The 17,363-nt window shown below is 51.9% G+C and overlaps 1 protein-coding gene across 1 annotated transcript in view; it reads right to left on the bottom strand.

The window, feature by feature from the left end:
• Positions 1 to 17,363, bottom strand: part of LOC307081869 (mannosyl-oligosaccharide 1,2-alpha-mannosidase IA) — a 117,866-nt gene that overhangs the window by 16,830 nt on the left and 83,673 nt on the right. Inside the window, exon 4 of the mRNA XM_079745233.1 lies at positions 2,624 to 2,704. Coding sequence (XP_079601359.1) covers positions 2,624 to 2,704 — 81 coding nt within the window. The remainder of the gene's footprint in view (positions 1 to 2,623; positions 2,705 to 17,363) is intronic.

Here is a 17,363-nt window from a genome sequence, read left to right as displayed (position 1 = left end):
TGTCATCATCATCACCACCACCCACCACCCCAGACTGCTCTTCATCCTGACACCTCCATCCTCATCTGTCATCATCATCATCATCATCATGTTCATCATCTCCATCACCACCTCTCCCTTGATCCTCACCTAAGACCTTCCCCCTGGATACCCACCAGGCGCCTAGACCCTAGCCTCTCTCTCTCTCACTCTCACTCTCACTCTCAGTCCTCTCTCTCTCTCACTCTCACTCTCACTCTCACTCTGTCTCTCTCTCTGTCTCTCTCGCTCTCTCTCTGTCGCTCTCTCTCTGTCTTCTCTCTTTCTCTGTCTCTCTCTCTCTCTCTGTCTCTCTCGCTCTGTCTCTGTCGCTCTCTCTCTCTCTCTCTCTCTCTCTTTCTCTCTTTCTCTCCCCTTCTCCCTCCCTCTCTCTCTTCCCCTCTCTCCCCCCCTCTCTCCCCCTCTTCCTCCCTCTCGCTCTCTCCCATTTCATCTCCTCCTCTCTCTCTCCTCCCTCCACCCTTTCGCCATCGGGGCGGGGCCTGATGGATGGGGGTGGGCCCTGATGGATGGGGGCGGGCCTGATGGATGGGGGCGGGCCCTGATGGATGGGGGCGGGCCCTGATGGATGGGGGCGGGCCCTGATGGATGGGGGCGGGGAGCTAAAGCATATTGATGACAGCCGTCAGCGAGGAGGGACGGAAAGCTCCGTCTGCTGAGAATGATGAACCTCCTTCTGAGAGGAGGGAGGAGGGGGGAGGCAGGGGAGGGAGGAGAGAGGAGGGGAGGGGGGAGAGGAGGGGAGGGAGGGAGAGAGGAGGGGAGAGAGGAGGCAGGGGAGGCAGGGGAGGGAGGAGAGAGGAGGGGAGGGGGGAGAGGAGGGGAGAGAGGAGGGGAGGGGAGGGGAGAGAGGAGGGGAGAGAAAAGGGGAGGCGGTAGAGCAGGGGAGAGAGGAGGGGAAGGGGGAGAGGAGGGGAGAGAGGAGGGGAGAGAGGAGGAGAGACGAGGAGAGGGGAGAGAGTAGGGGAGAGAGGGTGGAAGGGAGACAGGAGGGGAGGGGGGAGTGGAGAGGAGGGGAGGGGGAGAGGAGGGGAAAGAGGGGAGAGGAGGGGAGAGAGATGGGGGTATCACACTGGGTCTGAAGGGGCAAGGCGGAGGGGAAGGTGTGAGAAATAAAGACTAGACTAGAGAATAATGGCACTGGCGAACCACAGAGAGTCAGCGATGCAGCGTGTGCACATAAGAGAGAGAGAGAGAGAGAGAGAGAGAGAGAGAGGAAACATTGAATGGAGCATCAGGTCACAGAGTTGCTGTGCAGGCTGCGGGCGAACGACAGAGGAGCAGCAGTCAGTCTGCCGGGGGCGAGGTTCCCGTCTCGTCTCATTTGTGCTTCAGTCTCCCAGAGAACCGACAGCAACAACTGCTGACCCCTCCTAAAACCAACCGGGACTAAAGGACCACAGAGACCAGGAGGAACACAGAACACAGCTCCGCCCCTCCACGCAACACAGCCCCGCCCCTTTACACAACATAGCTCCACCCCTCTACACAACGTAGCTCCGCCCCTCCACACAACATAGCTCCGCCCCTCCACACAACATAGCCCCACCCCTCTACACAACATAGCCCCACCCCTCTACACAACATAGCTCCGCCCCTCCACACAACATAGCCCCGCCCCTCTACACAACATAGCTCCGCCCCTCCACACAACATAGCCCCGCCCTTCCACACAACATAGCCCCGCCCCTCTACACAACATAGCTCCGCCCCTCCACACAACATAGCCCCGCCCTTCCACACAACATAGCCCCGCCCCTCCACACCCACTCATATTTCATACTGCGGGGGTTCCTGTCTGCTCAAGTCGCTCCAGCTGCAAATCAATGTCCATTAGGCTGAGTCCAGCGGCCGTCTGTCACTGGAGCCACCCTCTGTTACCGCTGCACAGAGCAGCCTGCTGTCAACCACGCACACACACACACGCACACACACGTACACATGTGCACGTACACACACACATGCAGGGGCCGATGCAGAGTGACCGCCCCGGGCTACACGCAACGCAGCCTAGCACATACGCCATGGCCTCCAGTAGGTCCTCATGTCCCCACCAGATGCCCTCACAACATGGCCGTGCGTCTCAAGGGCTGCAGGTAGCAGATGTGTGACCTGTGACCCAGAGCCTCACTCTCAGCTGGATCAGAGCTCATGCCGGGGGGGCCAGGTCTGGTCTCACAGATCAAGATGCGCCCCTTTTAATTTACTCAGGGATCATCTTCCAGTTAGGGACTAAGGATGGAAATTGGCCTACGGCTATAATCCTGTATATTTACATTTTTTTTTTTTTTTTTAAATGTTCATCAATATATTTTGTCCCTTTTGTCATTTTTTTTTTAATAAATCTAAAATGTATTTTCAAAAGACAAGTTTGTGTTTGCAAAGTGTCCAGCTTAATCATCAAAACATCGCATTTCATTAATATGTGCATGAGCACACGGGCACTCAAGCAAGCACGCAAACACGCACCCATATGCGCACGCACACACACACACACAGCCCCTGCGTGCTTCCAGCAGCTGGAGGGCGGGGTCATGATGGAGGCGGGGCTTGCGGCGGTCAGGTGACCAGACGTTGCTCTTACCTCCTCTCCCGTCAGGTAGAAGGCCGACAGCAGCCCGCCCACGTAGCGGATGTTCACCTCAAACAGAGACGCCTCGCCGTTCTGGAGAGAACACACACAGCGGTCAGGGACAACACACACAGCGGTCAGGGACAACACACACAGCGGTCAGGGACAACACACGCAGAGGTCAGGGACAACACACACAGCGGTCAGGGACAACACACACAGAGGTCAGAGACAAAACACACACACACACACGTTGTGGGGAACTATTAGTGACCTCTGACCCCAAAGCTTTGCACGGCAACAGTTCAGTCTCCTAGCAACTGTCACCGCTCTTTGGAATGGTTTGTGAAGACGGCCCCCACCCCCCCCAGTGGACCGGGACCAACCAGCAGGCTGCGCTCGGACCGCCTCTGTACACGTCTGGGTGGACCATCCCACTTGTGATGTCACTAGTGGGTGGTTTTGAAGAGGCTGGTGACCTGGCGGTTAAAGATTGTTTCAGGGGAACTTCAGCCCTGGATCCTGGGGGCTTCCTGACCAGCAGACTGACGGGTGACTGACAGCTGTCTAAGCTCAGTGGTTATTAAGACGTTCACTGGACGCCCCCCCCTCCCCCATCCCTGTCGTTCGAGTGTCAGCCTTTTATTCATCCACTTCCTTCAGTGGATATTCCCACAATTTCCACTATTTCCACTTCCAACTCATCTTCTTCCTCCCCCTTCTTAACTTCTCTCCTCCTCTTCCCCACTGAAACTCTTCCTCTCCTCTTATCCTGGTTAACCTCTTCATGCTCATCCTGTTTCTCCTCCTCCTCCTCCTCTCCCTCCCCCTCCTCTTCCTCCTCTTCCTCCTCCTCCTCCTCTCCCTCCTCCTCCTCCTCTTCCTCCTCCTATTCCTCCTCCTCCTCCTCCCTTCCCTCCTCCTCCCTCCTCCTCCTCCTGCTCCTCTTCCGCCTCTTCCTCCTCCTTCCTCCTCCTCCAATTCCTCCTCCTCCTCCTCCTCTTCCTCTTCCTCCTCCTCCTCTTCCTCCTCCTCCCTCCTCCCTCCTCCTCCTCCTCCTCCTCCTCTCCCTCAGGGTGAACCCAGGTTCCAGTCTGATTCTCCACTAGGATCATTCTTCTGTTATTCCCGTTGATTAATGTGCTGCTCGCCTCATCGTCGTGACAACAGACAGGTCTCCAGGAGGGATCAGGGGATCATTAGCTCCAACACCATGGATCTGATCAGATTACAGCTCCCCATGAACGCAATTAGCTTTGTTTGTGTCTTACAAATACAAACATTGATTATAATAAGGCGTTATTAAGAATGGTAGCGTTCATAATCAATGTTTGGGCCGCGAACGTACGCCAGAGACAGAAAACAAATACGGCCAAAAGCAGGAGTTAGTGGTGGGCATTGAATACATTGATGATCCAGAGAGAGAGAGAGAGAGAGAGAGAGAGAGAGAGAGAGAGAGAGAGAGAGAGAGAGAGAGAGAGAGAGAGGGAGAGAGAGAGAGACAGAGAGAGAGAGAGAGTGGGGGGGAGGGGGGGGAGGGGGGGAGAGAGGGAGAGAGAGAGACAGAGAGAGAGAGAGAGAGAGTGGGGGAGAGAGAGAGAGAGGAGGGGAGGTAGGGAGTAGGAGAGAGGCCATAAAGCCATTGAGAGAGAGCACTAGTAAAGCAGAGAGCAGGAACCATTAAAGCCAGCGTGTCTCTGATGAAGGAGCGGCCGGTCCTGTAGGGAGAACCGGGAGGCTGTGATAGGATTATAAAACAGAACCACACAATGAGCGGATCATGGTTCCATCACCGGCAGGGCTCAGGACACTACCGTGCACTCGGGTTCACAAGCTGCACTAATGCTAACGCTAATGTTCTGTGACGTACAAACAGTTAGCCCCAAGGCTAACGCAGCACCTCTACACAACGCGTTGTGTAATGTTGTACTCTTCTGTGAAGTACTGTGTGCGTGTGTGTGTGTGTGTGTGTGTGCACGTGTGTGTGCGTGTTTGCTTCTTGTTTGGTTGCATTTGGCTCATCCTAACTTCTGCGTCACTTAACAAAAGTGCTTGATGAATATATTAAAGGTGTCCGATGCATTTAGGGTCACGCTGGAGAGGTGTGTGTGTTGGTACTGTACGGGTCAGCGTGTCTGTGAATGTGGGTCTGAATGTATGTGTGTACGTGAATGTGCAAGTGAATGTATGTGTGTGCTATGTGTGTGTGCATGTCGTGTGTGTGTATGTGTACGTCTACGTTTATATAAGTCTTCCGTGTATGTTTGTGTGGCTAAATATATTGGTGTGTGTTAACCCATCAGCCCTCCCAGTGTGTTTATATACATGTTGGTGTGCGTTAACCCATCAGCCCTCCCAGTGTGTTTATATACATGTTGGTGTGCGTTAACCCATCAGCCCTCCCAGTGTGTTTATATACATGTTGGTGTGCGTTAACCCATCAGCCCTCCCAGTGTGTTTATATACATGTTGGTGTGCGTTTACCCATCAGCCCTCCCAGTGTGTTTATATACATGTTGGTGTGCGTTAGACCATCAGCCCTCCCAGTGTGTTTATATATATGTTGTCTGCGTGTTTGCTCTATGTATGTTGGTGCGTGTTGACCTATCAGCCCTCCCTGTGTGTTTATTTAAGGGTTGTGTGTTTGTGTGTCTATGTATATGTTGTGTGTTTGTTTGCGTGTCTATGTATGTTGTGTGCGTGTTGACCCAGTGTGTGTTTATCGTCCATCGGAGGAGAAGAGAAGAGAAGAGAAGAGAAGGGAGGAGAAGAGAAGAGAAGAGAAGAGAAGAGAAGAGAAGAGAAGAGGAGAGGAGAGGAGAAAAGAAGAGAAGAGAAGAGAAGAGAAGAGAAGAGAGGAGAAGAGAAGAGAAGAGAAGAGAAGAGAGGAGGAGAGGAGAGGAGAGGAGAGGAGAGGAGAGGAGATAACTCGATATTAGATAGGAGATTTGAGAAGATAAGACTTAATTGAATCCTGTTTTTGGATCAATCTGAAGATAAGATGCACTTCATTAATTTAAGACGGGAGATGTGGAAGTCACAGCAGCAGTATAGGACAAAGTAAACAATGTGAACAACACCTATGCCTAAAGCAAATCTAAACTTACACATTACAGCAATACGAAATATGAGCAGTTGGGAAAGTTGGCGAATTAAAACATTGGGGGGCGGGGGGAGGGCGGGGGGATTTAGCGGGAGGGCGGGGGGGTCAGAGGGAGGTAGAGATGAGAGAGGTTGGCAGTGGCTCGCTGGAGGATCAGTAAATCACCCCTCTGGCACACGGCACATCGGCTCCCAGACCGCTGGCCGGCCACGGAACGCAATCAGCTCCTGGACAATATGTGTTCTGGATTGTACCGGGGGGGGGGGGGGGGGTGTTAAGAAACAGGAATTTTCCTCAACATTTATTTTGGCTCAATCCCTGCAGTTCTGCCATTGTGAGGAAAAAATAGAGTTGAAATGAAATTGCAGTCAATAAATAAAAGTTATGCCACAGCGCAGGTTTACCGGTGTTTACTATCTGGGTGTTTACAGGAAGCTAAGTGAATTCAGAGGTATAAAGAGGCAGGGGGGGGGGACTTCCTGTACAGGAGACACGCAGCTAGGCAACCCCGTACCTTTAGGCCGCTGGTTGATTACCCCAGCTGGAATCCTGCACCTGATGTTTCAAAGGTACGGTACCCCTGTATGCTTCAGCAGAAGTTTGTTTTCTTACTTTACAGGCAGTTTGGAAACCAACAAAAAACATTCCGATATCAAACGTGGAATCTGTCCCACCTTCACTGTCTTGATATTAAAATCTCATAATTCGGCCATCACAGGGACATTATTAAACTGATGCGCAAAGCAATGGTTTAGATATTTATGCAAACCATCCGGGTAACATCAAAGACAGTCCAGGGAAAAGGACGATGATGAAAGTATAAATGAGATTGTGAAGATACTGTATATGAAGGTATGGTTTATATTAAACAGCGAGGAAGAATAACATATGAAGGAACGGTTTATATTAAACAGCGAGGGGGAATAAAGACATTAAAGACGTGATGACGACAAAGTGTTGAGACTCTGGAGATAATCCACCGCTCTAAGCCTTGACGAGGTGTTTGAAGACATCCCAAGGAAAGAGAAGCTTCTGGGAGAATTAACACAACTCAACCATTTAGGAGCTGGCTGCCTTTGAACCGTTGAACACGCCGAACCCAACAGGAAGGATTTGAACCTTCAACCACAGAATAATAAAGAGGGCCCCAATGGAGACACCTCCCAGAGACAACCCCCCCTTTTGAGAAGACCCTCGGCTCCCTAATACGTATTTAACCCCCAAAAAGGAACGATAAAGGATAACTTAACTTAACTTAATGCATCATCTAGCAGACACTTGTACCCAAAGTGACTTACAGTGGTGTAGGATGTCCTTAAGGAGCGGGTAGGGGTCAGGGTGCCTTTAGATCAAACATGCCTCAGGGTGTGCTGCAAACATCAGGGATCGAACCCAGTAGCTTTTGGCCGGATGCCCAACCCCCCAAACCAGCGGCACTGTCCTGCCTTTGAAACAGGAATCATTCAGTTTGTTTCAAAGCCTGTTTGGCATTTTGGGACATTGGGCTGTGAGGTCTCCAGATAATACCCTTAGTCGTTGGCTCAGATCCAGGCTCTGTCTCTCTAATCAGTGCTGGGTAAACACACTCCGACTCCCACCCGGAGAGCGGCTGTCAGAGCGGATTACCTCCTGCTTGATGTCGGCCATTTGTAGTCGTGGAAATCACTCTTTGTGGTTTAGAGAACGGCACTGATATTGTTGAGTGTTAGTGTCTCCTCTAATGTTGTGTTTCAGCCTTTTGGAACAGAATCCCTTCACTGAAGTTTTCCATAGAGCAGGATATACAACATAATATAAAGTTGCTGAACTGACTTGTGTTTTGTTGTCCTTTTCCCGATTTGTCCGATAAACCTTTCCCTTAAAGTAAATGAGGGATAACTCAGAGACAACAAGCGATCCCCCTGTGTTGTCGGCCTGCTGCAGAGGGCTGTGACGACAGATGGCAGGCCACATGCAGGTGTGAAATTACGCAATTTCTGTCGGCGTTGGTGCTGTGACTCTCGCCAATACATACCTCTGTATCACAATCACCCAGCGATTAACGAACAACAGACTGCTGATTGTTGCTTCATGGCTGTGTTAGGAATGCTTTCTAGTTGTTGACGCACAATATCCCTAAATCTGTCTTTTGTGCCGCATAATCTTTCCCTGCATTCGCTAATCAGCGATCCGATTTGTTGCCTTCACCTGGACAGCGTCACGTTATGCCTCTTGACTCTCTGGTGGTCGCCTGCTAGCAGCCATAAGCAGTCACCTGGAGCCAGAGGAGGAGAGGGGCCCTGGGTCCGGAACGCAGCCCGTTTGGCTCCTGAATATTAGAGTATAGAACACAGAGCTGAAGGTCGTGGGCGGTGGTGCGTACTTAAGCCCTAGTTAGGCTGTAAACACAGCGTGTGGAGGGTTGAGCTCAGGTGAGCCGCTCATTCAAACCGGTGGATATTACCAATTTTAGTGGCATGAGGGATGATTTAACAAAAGAAAAACAGATATGCACAATCCAACGTTAATGTTTACTTTATATGCAACAATAAAACGGTGGTAATGAGTCAGCTAAAATACCTTTTATTGAACTCTATTCAGAACTTATTTCCATCTAATATTGCTGCCAACCACCTCTCTGGGGCGGCACTAAACGAGACCAGAATTCAAACGAGGGCAGAACATTAACAGGCACATCCTGTCAGATGTTGAGGGGTACAGTTCTCCAAAGGGTTGGGAACCACCGCGGGAAGCGAGGAACCTGAAGTCAAGAACCCGTTTACAGATGCATGGCAGCGGGTTCTCCGTAGCATAGTGTGTTCCCCGGCAGCCGAACATGCTCAGGAGGGGAGTAAACACGGAGTGATGGCTAGTGATTCCTGCGGGTTTGATTTGTGATCACGGGCACAAAGGGAGGAGAGCTATTTCATTAGCCCAAGAGACCCTCCGCTGTTAACTTATTAACACACACAAAAAGTCTGCCTCCGTGATCAATAGCCCGGCGCGGGAGCGACCAGAACCCGCCAGATCAATACCGTTCACACGAGGAGGCACTGGAGCGCTGTTTCATCCTACAGGACACAGCCCCCGTCCTCTCAGCTCTGAAAAATCCCTTTCACAACCAATTTAGAGGCGATGAATCACCCAGCTATAAATGAAACCCAGCCACTGAACGCTGAGCTTCATCACGCCATTTAAAGTATGAACCGCAACGGAGGCGGGCCCACTTGTGGCTGTTAACCGGCCGATATAATAATGAAGACCGGGGGGGGGGGCTCACGGGGTCAGGGTGTGATCTCCCACCCGGGTAGGCCCACTGATTACCAGGTGGAGGTGGAGGTGGAGGTGGAGGAGCACTCACTCCAACGGCTGAACTCCGATGCCCTCCGCTGACATCTCTTCATCTCGTGTTTTGCCCTCGCAGGAGATGGATTTATCGGGGTGGGGGGAGGAGGGAGGGGGAAGGGATGTGGGCGTTCGACAGAGAATTCATCGCTCAATCAAAGCAGATTTGCCTCCAGATCTGCCAGGGACAGCGGCCCACTTGGCAGCCTGGCTCGGAGCTGGTCTGCCAATGCGCTGACGAGACTAGGAGCCCCCCTCCCCCGAAGCCCACACCCGCTGATGTTATAATTAAACGGTAATAAGCCTGGCCTGGTCTCAGCGGGAACAACACACCTTGCATACAAAGTCACCGTCACGTTTTTCCCGGAGACGCACAGATAAACCAAACGTGATTAACTTGTCGTCGGGAGCGACCGCGTCCTTCGCCAAGCCGACGCCGGTCATGACGCTCGTTAGCGAGTCCCTCCGACTCAACTCATCTGCATTAATTAACCATCATGAACACCGTTGATTACTTCCCGCCCTCTGATTGGCTGCTGGGTCTGGCGTGGGGCGGCGGCGCCGCTGATGTTGCTTCTCAAGGATCATCTCCCTCGTCTCTCCAGGGCTCCATTAGCCCTGAAGGTACGATGGTTACGGGGTGATTAGCCGCCGGGCTAGGAGGCATTAGCCCTGCTGTCACACGGGAGCATGGGGCTGGAGGGACGGGGAACCCACCTGGGGGCCCATGGGGAGGGAAGGTTAGTTGTTACCTGTTTAACTCCATCAATTCTAAAACTATTGGAACCTTTTCTGCTGCATGCTATGAAATGAAGTCCATTTGTCAGAAGAAGAGAAACAACAATATGTCGTTGTCGGTACAGTGAGGATGTTCATTGAACCATGTGCCATGCACTAACAATCACTAGGTTAACCCATTCCCCGTATACAACAAAGAGGTAGGATAAGATGCTACACAATGCCAAGTGCTATTTCTAAGTTAACAGACAATAAGTGCGTACATTAATGATCCAACTGTGACAACTGCTGGCAACAATTAGTACGCATCTTAACACGCTAAGATCCCTAAAATGTCCTCACACTCTAAGTCTAAGTACCATGACGTGTTAAGTGCACTACCGTGCAGGCTTCCTTTGACTCTGAGTACCCTAGCATGAGGGCCATGAGAGATGGGATGAAATCAACATTAATTAGACAAGAACACGCAGTAGAAAGCATCTAGAGGAGAACCCACACCTCCCTGATGTCCCATCCCTCTGATGTGGAACACCGTCAGTGGTCTCCCCGGAGTGACCCGTGTCCTCATGACGGCGTCGGAGGATCGATGCTTCGGTTAGACTACACATTCATCTCCCTCCATATTCCTATCAGATATTCATACGAACGTTAATTCCAAGGCGGAGGCTAAGAGATGGGATGAAGCATCGTAAGTGCGGCTCCTACAGCAGGCTAACCGGCCCCTGGGAGCCCAGCACAACGACTGTTTATGGGCATTAGCATACGGGATGGAGCCGCTGCTGTTAGCTCCAACGCGGCGGCCCCTTGATGAGCTAATGGAGGTCGCAGCTGCCGTGTGCTTCTCCGTCAAATTAGCATGTTCTGGCAGAATCCCCCCCTCCCTCTCCTCCTACTCCGTGATTCAATGAAGTTGTAATCCTTAGTGTCGCAAATGAAATACAAGAGCCAGGAGCTAGCTAGCTCGGGTTACGTCGAACGAGAGGTGGCTCTTGTTAGCTGTTCAGCAACCGATTTAAAACATCCCTATTTTTTAATCTCTTTTTTTAATCTCGCGAGTTTATTTGTCTCGATCTCTCCGAAATGGAAATTGACTCGTTTGGGATTTCTTCCACGTAGAGTTTCAACCGACAGCCTTCAGCGGCTAATGGCTCCTGGTCGCCATGAATGATCGTGATCCCAGCGATCTCCACCGCCGTTCCACTCACACATTTCAGATTAACGCACAATTCGTTTTTTGCTACACAAAGCTTTTAGCGGCTCCCCTGTTAAACCAACGTTTGATTAAAGCAAAGCAGAAAGACGAGAGTCAGAGCGCGGCCGATTCAATGTTTTCAATCTCCCAAGGTCAGCCTCACTTTGGATTCCTCTGAAAACATTTAACATATCCCCCCTCTCTCTCTTCATGTCCTCCCCCCTCTCCCCATCCCTCTCACGTCAAAATTACCAGGTAAACCATCCATAGAGAGAGAGAGAGAGAGAGAGAGAGAGAGAGAGAGAGAGAGAGAGAGAGAGTCATATGGAGACAGATGGAAAGAGACAGAAAGAGACAGAGCAGAACAGAAACAGGGAGGTACAGAGAGATCTACAGACTGACACGGAGAGACAGATAGAGACAGAGACAGACGTACGGACCCCGACCACAGCAGACAGAGGGAGGACATCTGAGTCATAAACATCCCCGGTGAGTGCATTACGCTGGAAATTAAAAGGATGCTGAATAATTGATAGACTAATGTGTGTGTGATGAATCTCAGCCGAGACGCGGGCCCTTGCCCCGCCTCACGCCCCTAGCCATCCCCTCCATCTTGTCTTAGAACCTGCAGGAAGACAGGCCACCAACACTCTGGAACTCAGGCTGCAGGAACCACAGCATCCAGCTCAGAGACCTCGGCGCACAGGGTACCTTCTGTCTGTCTGTCTGTCTGTCTCTCTCTGTCTGTCTCACTTTTTATGTCTGTCTGTCCCCTCCCCTCCTGCTGCTCCTCTACCACCGTACTCTCCTCCTCCTCCACCCCCATCTCCTCCTCTACCTCCTCCCCCCGGCTCCTCTCTCCCCCCCTCCTCCCCATCCATAATGTATACACGTGTATTTATACTCCTGAGTGACAGGCAGACTAGCATTAGAGCACGCATGCTAAATGCACCTAGCATCTCCTCACCGCACGCCAATCATACGCCACTCATTCTGTCGCGTGGATTCAGCCCTTCAGTCAAACTAGGCCAGCTGCTGCTGTGTGTGTGTGTGTGTGTGTGTGTGTGTGTCTGTATGTGTGTGGGCACTCTAGGATGTCTCTGTGTGAATACTACTGAGTCAGAACCATAGAGTTATTATGAATATTTATAACACCTAATGTATTATTCACCATTTTTTACTATTTACTCATTGACGTTTATACTAAGGGACGTACAGTGAATGAAGATGCTGACCACTAAGGAGCAGGTAGGGGTTAGACAGTACAGAGACAGTAAAGGGTTGGACAGTACAGAGACAGGTCATTAAGTAGCAGGTAGGGGTTAGACAATGCAGAGACAGGTCATTAAGGAGCAGGTAGGGGTTAGACACTACAGAGACAGGTCATTAAGGAGCAGGTAGGGGTTAGACAGTACAGAGACAGGTCATTAAGGAGCAGGGAGGGGTTAGACAGTACAGAGACAGGTTATTAAGGAGCAGGTAGGGGTTAGACAGTACAGAGACAGGTCATTAAGGAGCAGGTAGGGGTTAGACAGGTCATTAAGGAGCAGGTAGGGGTTAGACAGGTCAATAAGGAGCAGGTAGGGGTTAGACAGTACAGAGACAGGTCATAAGGAGCAGGTAGGGGTTAGACAGTACAGAGACAGGTCATTAAGGAGCAGGGAGGGGTTAGACAGTACAGAGACAGGTCATTAAGGAGCAGGTAGGGGTTAGACAGTACAGAGACAGGTCATAAGGAGCAGGTAGGGGTTAGACAGTACAGAGACAGGTCGTTAAGGAGCAGGTAGGGGTTAGACAGTACAGATACAGGTCATTAAGGAGCAGGTAGGGGTTAGACAGGTCATTAAGGAGCAGGTAGGGGTTAGACAGTACAGAGACAGGTCAATAAGGAGCAGGTAGGGGTTAGACAGTACAGAGACAGGTCATTAAGGAGCAGGTAGGGGCTAGGGACATCTTACTGAGGGAAAGACAGTGGACTAAGGGGCTGAAACGTAGAACCTTCTGGTCCGGGATCTACAATCCCAGCCCCTACATTATGTATCTCCCCCATTAATGTCTGAGATCCTCCAGGGTTCTTATCTTCACTCTGTTATCCAGGAGGTGCGGCTCTGGGCAGTCTGACCCTCCTCCAGATCTACAGCGCTCAGGAGGAGTCGGCTCTGGACTGCACCACCACCCTGACCCGTCCTTGACCCCCCTGATGTCAGCCACCCTCTCAGAGGACCCCACCCCCCCCGCTACTACCACCACACAGTCTCACAGTGCGGACTGCGTCGCCACACGCCGTAAAGAGGCAGCAGCCAACGGTTGGAATGGTCCCAGTGAGTCTTTCTCACGGTCGCATTCCGTGAAGATGCAGTGAGCGTGCACTGGCCTCAGTGATCATGACAGTAGCTGAGGCACCGTCCCAGTGAGTCCCAGTGCGTCCCAGTGGATCCCAGGGCATCCCAGTGAGTCCCAGTGAGTCTCAGTGAGTCCCAGAATGTCTAAGTGCGTCCCAGTGTAACCGTCCCAGTAACTCGCAGTGAGTCCCAGTGGTTCTTAGTGAGTTCCAGAACGTCCCATTGCGTCCCAGTGAGTCCCAGTGTAACCATCCCAGTGAGTCCCAGTGTAACCATCCCAGTGAGTCCCAGTGTAACCGTCCCAGTGAGTCCCAGTGTAACCGTCCCAGTGAGTGCCAGTGAGTCCCAGTGTAACCGTCCCAGTGAGTCCCAGTGTAACCGTCCCAGTGAGTGCCAGTGAGTCCCAGTGTAACCGTCCCAGTGAGTCCCAGTGTGACCGTCCCAGTGAGTCCCAGTGTAACCGTCCCAGTGAGTCCCAGTGTATCCCTCCCAGGACCACAGAGCGTCCTGGGACACTCTCTAGTCCTCCTTCAGGAGCCCATCTCGAGGTCATCCAGAGGGTCAACCAACCAGTGGGAACTCTCTCTCCTCGTCCCTGTCTCTGTCCCCCTAACTCATCGATACGTCTCACATCGCCATGACTACCCCGACCGGTTGGAGTATGTTGTTCTGTCGCTATGCTGTTGATCATCCACAGGCGATGTTCAGGTGTCCAGAGCTGTGGCCGAGGCTGCTGTCTGGACCTTCAGACTCTAGATAGTGAAGGTCTGGCTGCTAGCTGGCTGCACGTCAGGGAGGAGGGGGAGGAGGAAGAGGTGGAGGAGGAGGAGGAGGAGGAGGAGGCACTTTCCTCTTTCAATATCAATGCACACACTTTTCTTTCCTTCCCCCAAGAGCACAAGAATTAGTTTTCATTGCACATAAATAGAAAGTATGAGCGTTGTGTTTAAAAGAGCAGCTGTGAGGGAACAGCCTCGTCGGACTGGAGCAGATCAGAGCAGAACAGGGCGTCGACCTCCAGGGCCGTCCCTAAATATCAGGCTGCGCTCCGACTGCAGAACAGGGCGGAGTCTAACAGCAGCCCGGGGGCGGTTCCGCTCGCTTACCCCGGGTTCCAACCCGCTAGGCCATCAACATACAACACACTCACTCCACCGACCGAATCAGAAGTTCAACCCCGTTGACACTTTTTATTTTGAAGGACTTGCTTTTTGTGCAGAGTGTAGAAAGCGTTTCTGGTGGTGTTGTGGTCGGATGAACACAACACATGGTTCCATATATCAGCGGGTTCTTCGCTGTCGGCCATCTCAGTTGCCTGATAGATGTTTGTCGAGTCTTTGGGATCGCAGCCCACCGTACGCCGCGCCTTAGAGGGAGTCTGTTAGAACTGTCAAACTTTATTGCCGGCGCCCTCTTGGTGATGGAGCGGGTTCTCAGAGGCCCCACAGAGCCTGCTCCGCCCCAGAGGCCCCACAGAGTTAACCTGTTAACGCCTGAAGGGTTATCGCACTCGCCGGTCGGCCACAGCGGTGCTAAGCTAACTCCAGACAGGGTTTAAATCACGGTTCACACCGGTTTACACCTCAAAGGCCAACAAACATAAATGGCCGCGGCACCTTGACAGCTCGTTTTCTCCAGAACTCTCCGGAACATTTTGTGCTTTTGACACCTGGGCGGGCGGAGCCTGCCGGACCGCTCCAACAGAGGAGAGATATCGACCGCAGCGTCAAGTGTCCACCGTTTTACCCACCGGTACCTCAGACCAAACCCAACCGATCAATACACATCCCTCCCAGGTGATGGGGGCCCATTACTTCGGTTAGCCCCCAAAGTGCAACGGGCTATCAGGCGCAGTGTGTTGTTCGTACTGCTGGGTTTAGGGGCTCTGGGTCTGCACACCAGACTCTGCCAGGCATCAGCACAACCCCACGCTTTGAGGCGCAGTGCGTTGTGGGTACTGCTGTGTTTCGGGGCTCTGGGGCGCCTGCACCACCACACGCTTCCAGGCGGCCTTTGTTTACCGGATGACTTCCTCTCTCTGCTCCGTAACCCTCGGAGCGGCGAGGGAGCGCTGAGAACGCTCAGCTGAGAGCAACACGCCTCCTCTCCTCTCTCTGCTCCTGCTCCTCCCTGCTCCTCTCCTCTCCCTCTCCTCTCCTCTCCTCCCCCCTTCCTGCTCCTCGCCTCTCTCCTCTCCTCTCTCCGCTCCTCTCCCTCTCCTCCCCCCTTCCTGCTCCTCTCCTCTCTCCTCTCCTCTCTCCTCTCATCTCTCCTCCTACTCTCCTCTCCTCCCATCTCCCCGCTCCTCTCCCACTGAGAGCATCGGGGGAGACGCAGGCCCCTGAAGTGCAGATGTGGAGACGTGCAGACGGAATTAGAGGCTGGTTGTGCTAATTACCGCCTGGCTTCGCTGTCTGGGAGCGGTCTCCTTTCTGCTTATGTTGACGTTTCTGTTTGGTTTGTTGTTGTTGTGGTGGTGGTGGGGGTGTCTCCGAAGAGGCTGGCGGTGAATGGTTGTGTTGAAGAGGAACGCTTGAGGAACGCTGTTCACTACGACGTGAACACCGTAATAAGCAGGTTGCTCTGTACGGTCTGAGTGGATCCAGTGAACGTCAGTAAGGGTCGAATAAACCAGCTGAATATCAACCTTAGTCACACACTAATCATGTTCAGGGGTAAAAGGTTCATTTATATAACCGCTTTTTCCATATTGTTAACTAAGATTAGCAGTTGACAACTGTTATGGAATATTATTTTTACTAAAAGCCCTCATCACATAACATCCATCACTGTTAAAGAACAATGCTGCCTGTGTGTCCCTCCCCGGACGCCATCCTGAGACCTTCACCTCACCAAACCCAAAGCTCAACCGGCCAGAAAGAGCACAGAGAAGTTCCGGTGTTACCAGCCCTGACACCTCAAGCCTCCTCCAGCTCTGATTGAACCGACGGGCAGGATGGAGATGTTCTGTCAGCCCGCCTCTCTCCACCCCGTCAGAGTGATCTGCCAACGCTCCTCGTCGATCTCCAGGAGGGCTGTTCATCTATCTACCCAGGATTCTAGCTCGGGTGGACTCTTGACTAGAGGCCGCTCTCCACGTAGCACTCAGACCCTGGTCCTAAGTGGGAGGGGAAGGGTGAGGGGCACTGGGTCATCCAGTGGGGTTAGGGTCAGATCCCTAACCCCCTGACTACACTACCCTGCAGGACACGAGTCACTACAGGAAGGAACCTCGTGAACCAGGGAGGAGAAGGCTGAGGGACTGCTGCCAGCCACACATCAAACAGGACGACATCGCCATGACATCAGACTGCCATCGTGTCCCAGCCGTGACGGCTCGCCCTGAGCCAAAAACACTCAGCGCTCTGCAGGAGATGTGCGTGTGTGTGTGTGTGTGTGTTCTTGTTTTCATCAGAAGGGGTGTGTGCACAGTGAGGGCGTGGGCGCCCGGCCACGCCGTCTCACAGCCTGAGCAGCTCGCGGATCACGGGGGCTGTAATTAAGAACACAACATCCTGTGTGTGCGAGTGTTAATCCTGCTGTGATCTTGTGTCTCTCGGTAAATATAACTCTCCTATTGTCTACATGAGTCACAGGAGTGTGTCAAGAAAAACAGTAGCTGTCTCTCCCTGTTTCTCATGAATCTATCTCAACACACTTCAGGTGTGTGTGCGTATGTGTGTGTGTGTGTGTGTCCGCATGGACATGTGTGTGCGGGTACATAAGTTTGAATTAGTGGAGTAGTTTGTTTACAGAGGGAATAACAGAAGATGATGCAATACACTGGGGACTGAAGATGTCTTCCTCATCTTCCTGAGCTGCGTAACACCTCGACAGGTTCGACTCACTCAAGGGAATCAAGGCTTCTGCCTGCAACAGGATGGGAGAGTTTGGAGGTAGAGGAGACCTCTTCAGCTGTGACAGCACTGTGATCAAATATCACTCTACACTAAGATATATTGATGTTATTTATACAAATTGACATTTGTTTTTGTGGTTGTTTTGAAGGCGGATATTTTAATTAAATATTTTGGGTATGAAATAAATAAAATA

This window comes from Pollachius pollachius (assembly GCF_949987615.1).
Source record: "Pollachius pollachius genome assembly, chromosome: 1".
NCBI classification, from domain to species: Eukaryota; Metazoa; Chordata; class Actinopteri; order Gadiformes; family Gadidae; genus Pollachius; species Pollachius pollachius.
Note: the sequence above shows the minus strand (reverse complement) of the source record. Positions and strands in the feature narration are given on the sequence as shown.